Source organism: Nicotiana sylvestris, chromosome 2 (assembly GCF_000393655.2).
Source record: "Nicotiana sylvestris chromosome 2, ASM39365v2, whole genome shotgun sequence".
Classification (NCBI taxonomy): Eukaryota; Viridiplantae; Streptophyta; class Magnoliopsida; order Solanales; family Solanaceae; genus Nicotiana; species Nicotiana sylvestris.
In genome coordinates, this window is record NC_091058.1 from 16,714,038 (window position 1) to 16,725,932 (window position 11,895).

The window sequence follows — 11,895 nt, forward strand, 5'->3', positions numbered from 1 at the left end:
TATTATGCCTCAAAGTTAAACTAATATGTATATTTTCTTTGTAAAAGAAGCAATACATTAAGAAAAATTCATGTTTATGCAATTATGAGAGTACTATGGTGCCAATATAGCTAAGTCTAGCAATTGTAAAGGTAATAACTTGGAGGTTGATGTAAAGGAAGTAGTGACTATTCGAAATTAAAGTGTAGTATTTATATATGCCCTAATAATTTCGAATTTCGGATCGGATCAGATTAAAATATACCAATTTGAATCCGATCCGAAATCCGAAATTTTAATAAACACAATCCGAAATCCGAAATCCAAAATACGAAATTGAATGGATCGGTTCGGATTTCGGATATCTGATCCGAATTAACAGTATTGTGAAGGACTAGTTTGCACTTTACCAAAAAAAGTCCAAAAACGGTTTATATATTTGTCCCGTGGCCTCTTTCTTGCTTCCCATTAAAGCGCGTTCCTTTCTTCCAAGAATCACTGCTACTGCTAAGCCCTATTTGGACGCAGCAGTTATCGTTCCAACTTTACAGTTAACTACTTCATCTCTCTCTCTGTATTTATCTATTTTAGGACATTGCTAGTTTGCTTCATATATTCTGATAAAAATGGTTACAATATGTTTAGAATGTTGCTATTTTTTTTTTCAAATGTTGTGATCATGAAATGGGGTTTTGCAGAATATGACAGAAATGGAGGTTGATGATGAGGCTGAAGCCATTCTTCGTGAAAAGAGCCTTATACATGTTATCTTTTCTTGGTCTTTTAAGGATGTCCTTAACAAAGACCTTTATAAAGACAAGGTTTGTTTTTACTGCTATTTTCCCCTTTGTCTTTTACAGTGTAATGTCAGTGGTTAGTTCTTGTAATTCTTGCTTTTATACCTTGTTTTTGTTTTATTTGGTAGCATTTGTGACCAGGGTTTTTACTCTTAACCTTAATAGTATCCAAATTTTAAGTCAGTAGGTGCAGAGTACCATAGCATATTTATGTATTTATGTATCATGTATGTATGTATGAATGCTTTTATGTATGTAGTGGATGTTCAGCTGCTGCTATCATACGACATCTACCCCTGATTTTAAATTAAAACCATTTCCCTATTTTGTAAACCTGGTTAGTAAAACATGATACTTGTTGTAATTTTGTTGTTTGTTAGACTGAATGGGTCTCATTTTCGCATTTGACTTGTTTTTTTTGTTTTGTTTTTTTTACAAGATGAGTAGTGCATATAGAAGCTATGGGAAAAGGCATATGAAATGTGGATTATAATGCTTATAGTACTTGTTAGTCTTAGTCATGAATTTGGACAATCGGCTGCATTTGTTGTAATAAAAACCTGTCTCTCAATAAGTGATTCGGGGAGCATTGCTAGTATAAGTGATGTTATTAATGTTGCACATCGGATGTTGAAGATGATGATTTGATATACCTATGTCAAGACAAAAGAAAAAAGTGCATTAGCTTCCGTGATGTTTGAGCATATTTATTTTGGTTCTCTATCTTAAGTATATTCTAGTCTTATGATCTTGAATTATCCTTTAGGTGAAGAACATCCCTTTGACGTTTCAGTCCATCACTTTGTATATGAGGTCATTCGTCTTCCCTCTTATAGAGGAAACACATGCTGATTTGTCTTCTAGCTTTGATAAAGTGGCAAGTGCATCGATATGCAAAATATTTTCTATTGAGGAAGCGGAGAGCAGTAAGCCATCTGATAAATGCTTATACATTATTGAGGTGGAAAAGAAAGAGATCAGTAGTGATGGCAGAGCATATGAACCTGAGACGGGGGATCTACTTGCCATTACAGATGTAAGACCAACGTGTGTCGATGATCTAAACAGACCCACAATGTCCTATTTACTTGCTTTGGTTCAACGAGTGACAGATGAGAAAGATTATATCAAGATCAAGGTCTTTTCTTCGAGGCCCTTCTTGGTTGAACAGGGCACTTGGAAAAGTCATATAAAGGACTCTTTGTTCTTGGTTTCTCTTATAAATACGACAACAAATACACGCATTTGGAATTCATTGAGCTTCGGACTGGAAAGGCAAAACTCCGAAGTCATTCAGAAAGTACTGGAACCTGGATTTTCTGTGACTGTAAGCTTCATACTTTTCTCACTTGTTATTGTGCTCAAACAGTCTTACCTGAATGATACATCTTCACATTTCCTTTTGAATTTTCACGTCACTATTAGATGACCTTTTATCAACCAAATTCTTCAAACTCTTACTTTTTCATTCTATAAATAATATGAAATATTTGGCTTCTTCTATTGCCTTTGCAGGGTAAGGATAAATGTAATCTCTGTTTGCAAGGGGAAGTGTATAGATTATGCAGATCAAAGATCCTTGCAACAAATCGGTCAATCAATCTTAATGATTCCCAACAAGAAGCAGTGTTGAACTGTCTCGCGACAAAATATTGCCATCACGAGAACACGACTAAACTAATCTGGGGTCCTCCTGGAACAGGGAAAACGAAGACAGTTAGTGCATTGTTGTTTCTACTTCTGAGCCTCAATTGCAGAACAGTAACTTGTGCTCCAACTAATGTTGCAATCCTAGAAGTTTCTAGACGAGTTTTGAGGCTTGTGCTGGAATCATCTGAATTTTTGACTTACGGTCTAGGGGATATAATTCTGTTTGGAAACAGAAAACGGATGAATTTCGATAACCAAGATGCGCTACTTCATATTTTTCTTGATCATCGTGCTAAAGTTCTAGCAAGGTGCTTTACTCCTTCCTCTGGCTGGAATTACTCATTGCAGTATTTGATAACACTACTTGAAGACACTGAAATGTTGTACCAGCTTTATTCCATAAATGGTCAAGAGGAAGATGCTGATGCTGAACTTTTTCAGGAATATTATAATTATAATAATGCTAATTATAATAAAGAAAGCCTGAAAAAGGAGGACAAAACCCCGAGGTTATGTGCTCAAGACTTCAAGGACGAGTGGAACAAGAGACTTTGGCAAGTAATTTCCAAAACAATAAACCTGAATGATGAAAGTCAACTTGACAGAGGGTTTTCTTGGAAAAAGAAACATTCAAGATCTGTTCCTAGAAAGTGTCATAATGATTTTCATCAAACTAAAGAAAGGTTAAATTTTGAGGACTTTGTGACTAGCAGATTAAATTGCAAACTGGAGGCTTTTACTTTCTATGTTGTTAACTTTGTCATGCACTTGCCAACTTCACTCCTGTCCGTGGTGGTGGCAAAAGACATGATCAAAGCTGTAAACTTACTTAACTCACTTAGTAGTTTATTGCAAAGTATTACTTTTAAGGGTAGAAACTTGAAAGAAGTCTTTGTTAGAAACAAAGAAGTAGAGAGACAAGTGACTGGCGACTCTTCTGATGTAGAATTGGCTAAACAAGAGTGCCTTAAGATACTCAAATCCTTTCCTAACAGATTTTTGGAACCTGAAGATGAGTTCTCAATAAAAAATCAAATTTTGAAAAATGCATGCCTGATTTTCTGTACTGCTTCAAGCTCCTTCAAATTGCATGATACAGATACTGAATTGCTGGTTATTGATGAAGCTGCTCAGCTTAAAGAATGCGAGTCAACTATCCCTTTACAGATTCCTGGTCTCCGTCATGCTATACTCATAGGGGACGAGTGGCAACTGCCTGCCATGGTTAAAAGCAAGGTTGTCATGTGATACTTTAAATGGTACCTAATTATAAAATTACTACACAATAAGAAAGTAAGATGTGTCGTTTTCTAATTAGGTTTGCGAGGAGGCCAATTTTGGGCGGAGCTTGTTTGAGAGGTTGGCACTTCTGCGATTCAAGAAACACCTTCTTAATCTTCAGTATAGGATGCACCCGTCAATAAGTTCATTTCCCAATAGAGAATTCTACCAGAATCAGATTGTAGATGCTCCAAATGTCAAAAGTGCAGGATATCAGAAGCAATACCTTGAAGGTGAAAATTATGGTGCTTATTCTTTTATCAATGTAGCATGTGGAAACGAAGAAGTCGTTGATGGGCATAGCATCCGGAACATGGTAGAGGTAGCGGTAGTTTGTGAGGTAGTTGCCAACCTCTTCAAAGGTATACTAAGTTTGATTTAATGGCATTATCAAGTGAAGATGCACAATAGATCAATTCAATTACTGGTTTCCTGATTTTTTTTTTCCCTGTTACAGGATTCATTGCCTCGGGAGAAAGGATTAGTATTGGTATTATATCACCATACAATGCTCAAATTGCTGCAATCAAAGAGAACCTTGGAACTAAATATAGTACTGATGATGAGAGTGACTTCTCGGTGGATGTCCGATCGGTTGATGGTTTTCAAGGAGGTGAGAAGGATTTAATAATAATCTCAGCGGTACGCTCCAATGCGAACAGATCAATTGGCTTCCTTTCTAATAGTCAAAGGGTTAATGTAGCACTAACTAGAGCAAGGTACTTCTGTGTTTCAAGATACTTTGAATTTATTACTCCCCGGGGATTGTCCGTGGTTCTGTAAGAAGCTTGCTTTTTGCAGGCACTGCCTCTGGATATTTGGCAATGAAGCAACATTAAAAAGCAGCGGTTCTGTTTGGAAGAAACTTGTACATGATGCTCGGGTTAGGGGCTGCTTCCATGATGCTCAGAATGACAAGGACTTGGTGAAAGCTATGGCAGCTGCCTTGATAGATATTGACCTTCTTGACATTAAAATACGCCTTTATTCAGTACTTTTTCAAGGAACAAGGTGGAAGGTATGCTCCTTGAGTTTCTAAAGCAGAAATTCTCCTAAATCAACTGGCAATGCGCTTCTACTTATTTTATTTTCATTAGAAAATTTGTCTGTTAACTCATTATTATCTGAACTGTTGTCCTATTTGTGCCACTTTCTTATTCTCCAACAACAACAAACCTAGTGTAATTCCAAAAGTGAGGTCTGGGGAGGGTAGTGTGTAACCAGACCTTACCCCTACCTTTGCGTAGAGAGGTTGTTTTCCCTTGTACAAATTTTGTCTCTCTAAAAAAGTTACTTTTCAACTTTTAGCTTTCTGTCATGGCAACTCCTTTTCCGGTGTACTTTTAATATTTCCAGCCATGGGAGATAAGATTTTCTTCATTTCAGATGATAAATCTTTTGAGTTAGTCGACATTAGTGAAGATTATGACAGATGGTTCTTATTAATTGAGCGTGGGAGAAGATTCACTTGCAGCCTTAAAATTGACGAGAGGAACCTAAGATGGGTCTGTGAAGCTCTTAAAGAAGCCTCACTAATTACATGGAATAGTTGCAGAAGATGGGGAAGGAAAATCCAGATCTACACTTGCAGAGTCTTTCAGAATTTCAATATACATGGCTGTTTTGTAAGAGTGAAATCTTGGTTGGGAAACAAAAAATCAGTTGTCATCATTCCAGAAGTAAACTGCAACAGCGGTTGGGGAGATATTGCAGTAAAGATTATTCGCTTCTTGGGGAAAGGTCACAACCCAAGATTCCAGCTAGCCCAATCACAGGCAAAGCCATATATTGAAGCTGCCAGAATTATCAAATGGCCTAAAATTCCAGAAGCTACAACAACCAGAGCTGTAGGTAAAAACTCTGAAAGCCCTCCTACAACAGAGTATGATAATTCCAAATTACTAGCCAAATGCCTCATCGGGTGTTTCAATGATCCTTTCAATCTCAGCCCAAAGCCGGAGGTAATAGAAAATTGGTTTATAAATAGATGGCAAGTTACTGCAGGTCTCAGGTAACACCGATTAACCACAACCAATTCCTGTTTGATTTTGCATCGAAACAAGAAGCAATTAGAATCAAAGCAGGGGATTGGTTCTGGAATGGTAGGAAGCTATCACTGAAATGGTTGTCGCCGGTATTAGGATCGGAGATGACAAGTCAGAATAGTGAGCATCGTTGGGTAAAGGCGTTTGGTATCCCTCTCCATTCTTGGACCCTAGATGTCTTTCGTACCATCGGAGACAGTTGTGGCGGCTTTATTGGCATAGATGAAGACACAAAGAACAAATCTCATCTATATTGGGCACGCATCTGTGTAAAAAATCTTGCAATTAAAACTCCGGCAACACTAGATCTGGTGGTGGGAGAATGGAATTATGAAGTTTCAATTTTAGAAGATAATCACGTCAAACTTTGTCCCATTCAGAAAAAGATTCCATGTTAAAAGGCAAAGCAGATGCAGATGACTAATGGAGCAGGTTCCTCGAACATCGCAACTATCTCTCAAGTCCCTCCTATCAGTCACATGAGAAGAAGTGTAACCAGCTTTAATTCAAATATTAGGTCAGCTATTTGCCCAATGGTTCCTGCAAAGAATAAAGATGTTGTGGGCCAAAAGTTAGACTAGGAATACTACAAAAAAAGGCCCAAAAAAGAGGGCCCATACCAGAGAATTAAATCAAATGAAGGACAAGACCTATTGGAAGGTGGTGGGTCTCAAGCCCAACCCAAATGTTAACAGGTTTAAAGTTTTATCAGATGAACCCATCCATTCTGTATTAAGCCCACTAGAATTTGCTCCTCCTCTCTCATCTAAAACCAGTCATAAGACAGGAATTACCACTGATGTGCTATTCCGACACTGAATTCTCATCTCCTTCTATTTTTGACACACTGCAATTACCCTGGTATGAGGAAGGATCAAGCTCTCACATGGTAGAAGAGCCAATTGTGATTGAAACATCTAAATGGACAAAGCTTACTATGGTCAAGGCATGCAAAGCTTTTGGGGTTAACGCCAACGGGTTTGAACATGAACTTTTAAATATGATCATCTGGATGAAAGTTAAGATCTTGAGCTGGAATGTGTAGGGTTTGAATGATGGGAAGAAAAGAAGCACAATAAAGTCACTGGTTCGAAAGTGGAAGGTAGATGTTCTATGCTTGCAAGAGACAAAATTAGAAGAGTGGTCTTCTAATTTGATACAACACATTTGGGGTAACAGATGGGCAGACTGGGTAGAGTTAAAATCATGTGGAACCAGGGGTGGGATTATTATACTTTGGGACAAAAGACAATGGAACTGCATCGATTCCCATCAAGGCACATACACAATTTCATGCATGCTGGAGAGTTTACATGAGGACTTTAGGTGGTGCTTTACAGGGGTCTATGGCCCTCATACTAATCCTGAGAGAGAGCATCTTTGGGATGAGATTGCAGGAATTAGGGGATTATGGAGCAACCAATGGGTTCTGGGAGGGGATTACAATGTTTGTGGATTCGAGAGTGAAAGGTTAAATTGCATAAGAAGATCCAAGGCTATGAAGACTTTCTCAGATGTCAATACAAGAACTGCAAATAATTGATCTCCCATTGTAGGGTGCCTATTACACTTGATCAAGGGGAGTTAATTGTATACAAGCCTCTAGAATTGACAGATTCCTTATCTCCCCTGAATAGTGTGATTCATTCAAAGCTGTGAAGCAGCTGGCCCTCCCTAAAGTCATCTCTGATCATAGACCTATTCTTTTGGAGTGTGGTGATTGGGAGACTAGCCCGTCGTATTTCAAATTTGAGAATATGTGGTTTCAAGCTGAAGGCTTTTTGGATAAATTGAAGAGTTGGTGGCAGAACTATTCAGTCAATGGTAGCCCAGACTTTATCCTTACACAAAAATTAAAGTGCCTGAAGAAGGATATTACAAGCTGGAACAAGGAAGTTTTTGGTAAAGTGGAAACTAGGAAGAGCAAAGCATTAAATGAATTGATGGTCCTAGAACAAGCATTTGAGAACCGACTCCATCAACATTAGAATCAACTCAAATGCAAAACCTGAGAGCAGAGCTGCAGAATTTGCTAAGGCAGAAGAGACATCTTGGAGACAAAAATCTAGGTGCTTATGGCTAAAGAGGGAGACAAGAATACTAAGTATTTTCAGAAGGTGACAAATTTTATCGGTCATCAAAAAAAATATTGACAAACTTCAAGCGGGCACTAAAATCATAGAAGACAAAGAGCAGATAAGAAAGGAGATCTTGGACTTCTATGAAATCTTTATACAGAACAAGAACCTTGGAGACCAAGTGCAAACTTTGAAGAAATAGCTTGTATCACGGAGGTGGAAAAAATGAGTCTTCAAAGAATTTTTGAAGAAGAGGAAGTGGTAGCTGTAATCAAGTCATGTTCAACGGACAAGGCACTTGGCCCTGATGGTTTTACAATGGCTTTCTTTCAAAAATCCTGGGAATTTATCAAGTATGACGTGATGGGGGGCCTTAATCATTTCCACTGACATGGCAACATAGTCAGGTCCAACAATGCATCCTTTATAATGTTGGTGCCAAAGAAGAAAGGAGCAATTAACCTCAAAGATTATAGGCCAATTAGCCTAATTGGAAGTGTCTATAAGATTGCAGTCAAAGTTCTAGCAGAAAGGCTTAAATGTGTAATGGGTAAATTAGTTTCCAATCATCAAAATGCATTTATAAAGGATAGACAGATTACAGATGCTACTCTAATTGCCAATGAAGTTCTGGACTGGAGAATGAAAAGTAAAGAGCCCGGTATCTTGTGCAAGCTAGACATTGAAAAAGCTTTTGATCAACTCAACTGGTCCTACCTCTTCTCCATTCCAAGACAGATGGGTTTTGGTGATAGATAGATCAAATGGATCAGGTTTAGCATCACCACAGTGAAGTATTCAATTTTGGTGACCCCCTCTCCCCCCTTCCTCTTTATCTTGGCCATGGAGGGTCTAAGTAATATGCTGGACAAGGCCAAGCAGTTGAATTGGCTGGATGGTTTTAATGTTGGTACAAGGAACACTGTGCTCCTATCATACTATTATAGCTTCTTGTGACTGAATATTCTCCATTGGAAGTCAAGAGTATATGTTCCATTGTTGTACCATTCTTTCTTAGATTCTTTGGTTACCATTATTACTACTACTACTGCTGCTGCTAGTATTATTATTATTATGAAATGGGAACTAGTTGATTTTTATATTTTATTTTTATAAGGTAGTGTTTATGTAAATGCTTAATTCTTGGAAACAAGATGTTTCATTTTTGAGGAAACGGGTTTAGAGACAAATGGTGTTTATTGACCTAGAGAAGGCGTATGACAAGGTCCCTAGAGACGTTCTTTGGAGATGCCTGGAGGTGAAAAGTGTACCGGTAGCTTATATTAGGGCGATAAAAGATATGTATGATGGAGCTAAGACTCGGGTTAGGACAGTGGGAGGTGACTTCGAGCCTTTTCCGGTGGTTATGGGGTTACACCAAGGATCTGCGCTCAGCCCATTCTTATTTGCCCTGGCGATGGACGCACTGACACTCCATATTCAAGAGGAGGTGCCTTGGTGTATGCTGTTCGTTGATGATATAGTTCTGATTGATGAGACGCGAGGCGGCGTTAACGAGAGACTGGAGGAATGGAGGCAGGCCCTGGAGTCTAAAGGTTTCAAGTTGAGTAGGACCAAGATGGAATATTTGGAGTGTAAGTTTAGCGACATTTCGGGGGAAGCGGATGTGGAAGTGAGGCTTGACTCACAAGTCATCCCTAAGAGCGAGAATTTCAAGTACCTAGGGTCTATTATCCAGGGAGACGGGAGATCGACGAGGATGTCACGCACCGTATGGGGTGGGGTGGATGAAATGGAGGTTGGCGTCTGGAGTCCTATGTGACAAGAATGTACCACCGAAACTTAAAGGTAAGTTCTACAGAGCGGTGGTTCGACCGGCCATGTTGTATAGGGCCGAGTGTTGGCTAGTCAAGATTTCACATATCCAGAAGATGTAAGTAGCAGAAATGAGGATGTTGAGATGGATGGATAAGATTAGGAATGAGTTTACTCGGGAGAGGGTAGGCGTGGCTCCCGTGGATGACAAGATGCGTGAAGCGAGGCTTAGGTGGTTCGAGCATGTATGAAGGAGGAGCCCAGATGCTTCGGTTAGGAGGTGTGAGCATTTAGTTTTGGCAGTTACGAGAAGAGGTAGAGGGCGGCCTAAGAAATACTGGGCCGAGGTGATCAGACAGGACATGGTGCATCTTCAAATTTTCGAGGACATGGCATTTGATAGGTAGGTGTGGAGGTCGAGCATTAGGGTTGTAGGTTAGAGGGTAGTCGAGCGTTTATCTGCGCTGCACCAACTAGTCTGATAGTGTTTGTCTAGGACTGCTAGCGATTTTTATTGTGTTTCATAATTTTTTTATTTTTTTGATTTGTTGTTGCTGCTATCACATTTTGTCCTTTCCATTTATTTTTGTATTTTACGATGCTGATACTACTTTTCTGGTTTCTGTTGTAGTTACGAATCTATTGTCTCTGAGCCGAGGGTCTCCCGGAAACAACCTCTCTATCCCTTCGGGGTAGGGGTAAGGTTTGCGTACATTCTACCCTCCCCAAATCGCACTAGTGGGATTCTACTGGGTGGTTGTTGTTGTTTGGGTTTAGAGACAAATAGGGAGAGTGAGTAAAATATTTGTTTGGAGTAGTTTGATCTGTCAGTAGTTCACCTATTGTTGATCTTTCTCCATTGGTGGAGTTGGCTCCCTGTTGTATTGCAGGACTAATTGAGGCTTCATCTATTTCGTTTACAGGTAAGTGTTGATGATAACTTTTGGAAAGCAATGGAGAAAATTAAAAGCATAGAAGTCCGTAAGAAAGCAATTTCCATATTGATGAAGCTTTCTAGTGATTGGCAATGGCCCCGCACTGAACATATCACTGTCTTAAATGGGATGTCTACTCAACGATTGGAGCTCTGTCCTATTGATGGGCTCCTTCATATTGTTCTGACTCTTGAGACAGTTATGGAGACCTCAAGCTATGTAGATATCATGCGGGTTTGGGATATTCGGCCACTGACAGAGATACCAAACCTCGATCCTTTGCTTATCTTGTGCAAGCAGTTTGATGCTCTTCATTTGAAAGATGAGTTATAGCCGTCCATTGGGAGTTCATCATCAGGTAGGTTTATCTTGAAAAGTGCACGCGTTTGCATATGTCAGACAGTTAGAGCGTGTGTTTAACGTTACCCCAAATCCCTTCTGGGCCCAAATCTATGTCAATGTACATACAGTTTGTTATAGGGTGAAACATAGTAAATCTTTTGATTCTGAAACAAACTAAACTGCTGCGTGATAACTTAAGAAAAGCTTAAGAATGTAGGTGTTAAGGAAGTTCATCTAAACTTCACAAACCTGATCCTGGTGTTTGACTACCAAAGGCTCCAAACATATCAAATCCAAATTGATCTTTTAATTGCCTAAAAGCTGAAGTAGTCGTTTGGTGACCTTTCTATGCAGGTAATAATCTTGAGGTTAGAGCATCTGATGGCTTGAAGTTACTGAAGTGTGCATACATGAATATACAAGATTGGTAGGGCATTTTTTGTAGAGATGTGGAAACGATACAACTTTTTGAGACACTGTTTTTTTAATGTGCATAGATAGGATTGGTTTGACTCTGTATAAAATGGGAAAAAGTTCTCTTAATGTGCATAGATAGGATTAGTTTCATGCAGTTATTGAATGCGGAAGAAGTTGATACGGGAAATCTTTTTGAGGGGCTAGAATATTATGTTGTGTACTTTCAGTTTGCAGCTATCCCATCAATGGAGCTAACCACTTCCCTTGGTTTTGCATTTATGTCCTTTCTCAAAGATCTCACCATCTGAACTGATTTGTTTTTGTTTTTAGCCTAAATAGCTTGAGCTTCTTGTAGTTTGACTTGTCAAATCCTTCTTGAATCAAAGTAATTTTAAAAAAGCAAAGCACATGAGATTCAACCCAACCATCTTGGTGCCCATTGGGTGGAGCAAATTAGAACATTGTGGATTTCTCTGGAGATATTTATACAGCTGATATAGGACTTTGTACATTTTTAATACAATATTACCAGTGCTCCTAATTATACGGTTTGTGCGTGAAGTGAAGATTTTTATGTGTTAGTTTTTGTTTGGTT

General features: G+C 38.9%; 1 protein-coding gene across 1 annotated transcript; it reads left to right on the forward strand.

Annotated features, from left to right (window-relative positions):
- Positions 1-417: 417 nt before the first annotated feature.
- LOC104230334 (uncharacterized) lies at positions 418-11,724 on the forward strand. Its single transcript, XM_009783113.2, has 9 exons — positions 418-529; positions 678-800; positions 1,543-2,103; positions 2,292-3,662; positions 3,745-4,069; positions 4,165-4,426; positions 4,509-4,725; positions 10,530-10,899; positions 11,238-11,724. The coding sequence occupies exons 2-8, from the start codon at positions 681-683 to the stop codon at positions 10,872-10,874; spliced, it is 3,201 nt and encodes a 1,066-aa protein (XP_009781415.1). The 5' UTR covers positions 418-529; positions 678-680; the 3' UTR covers positions 10,875-10,899; positions 11,238-11,724.
- Positions 11,725-11,895: the final 171 nt, after the last annotated feature.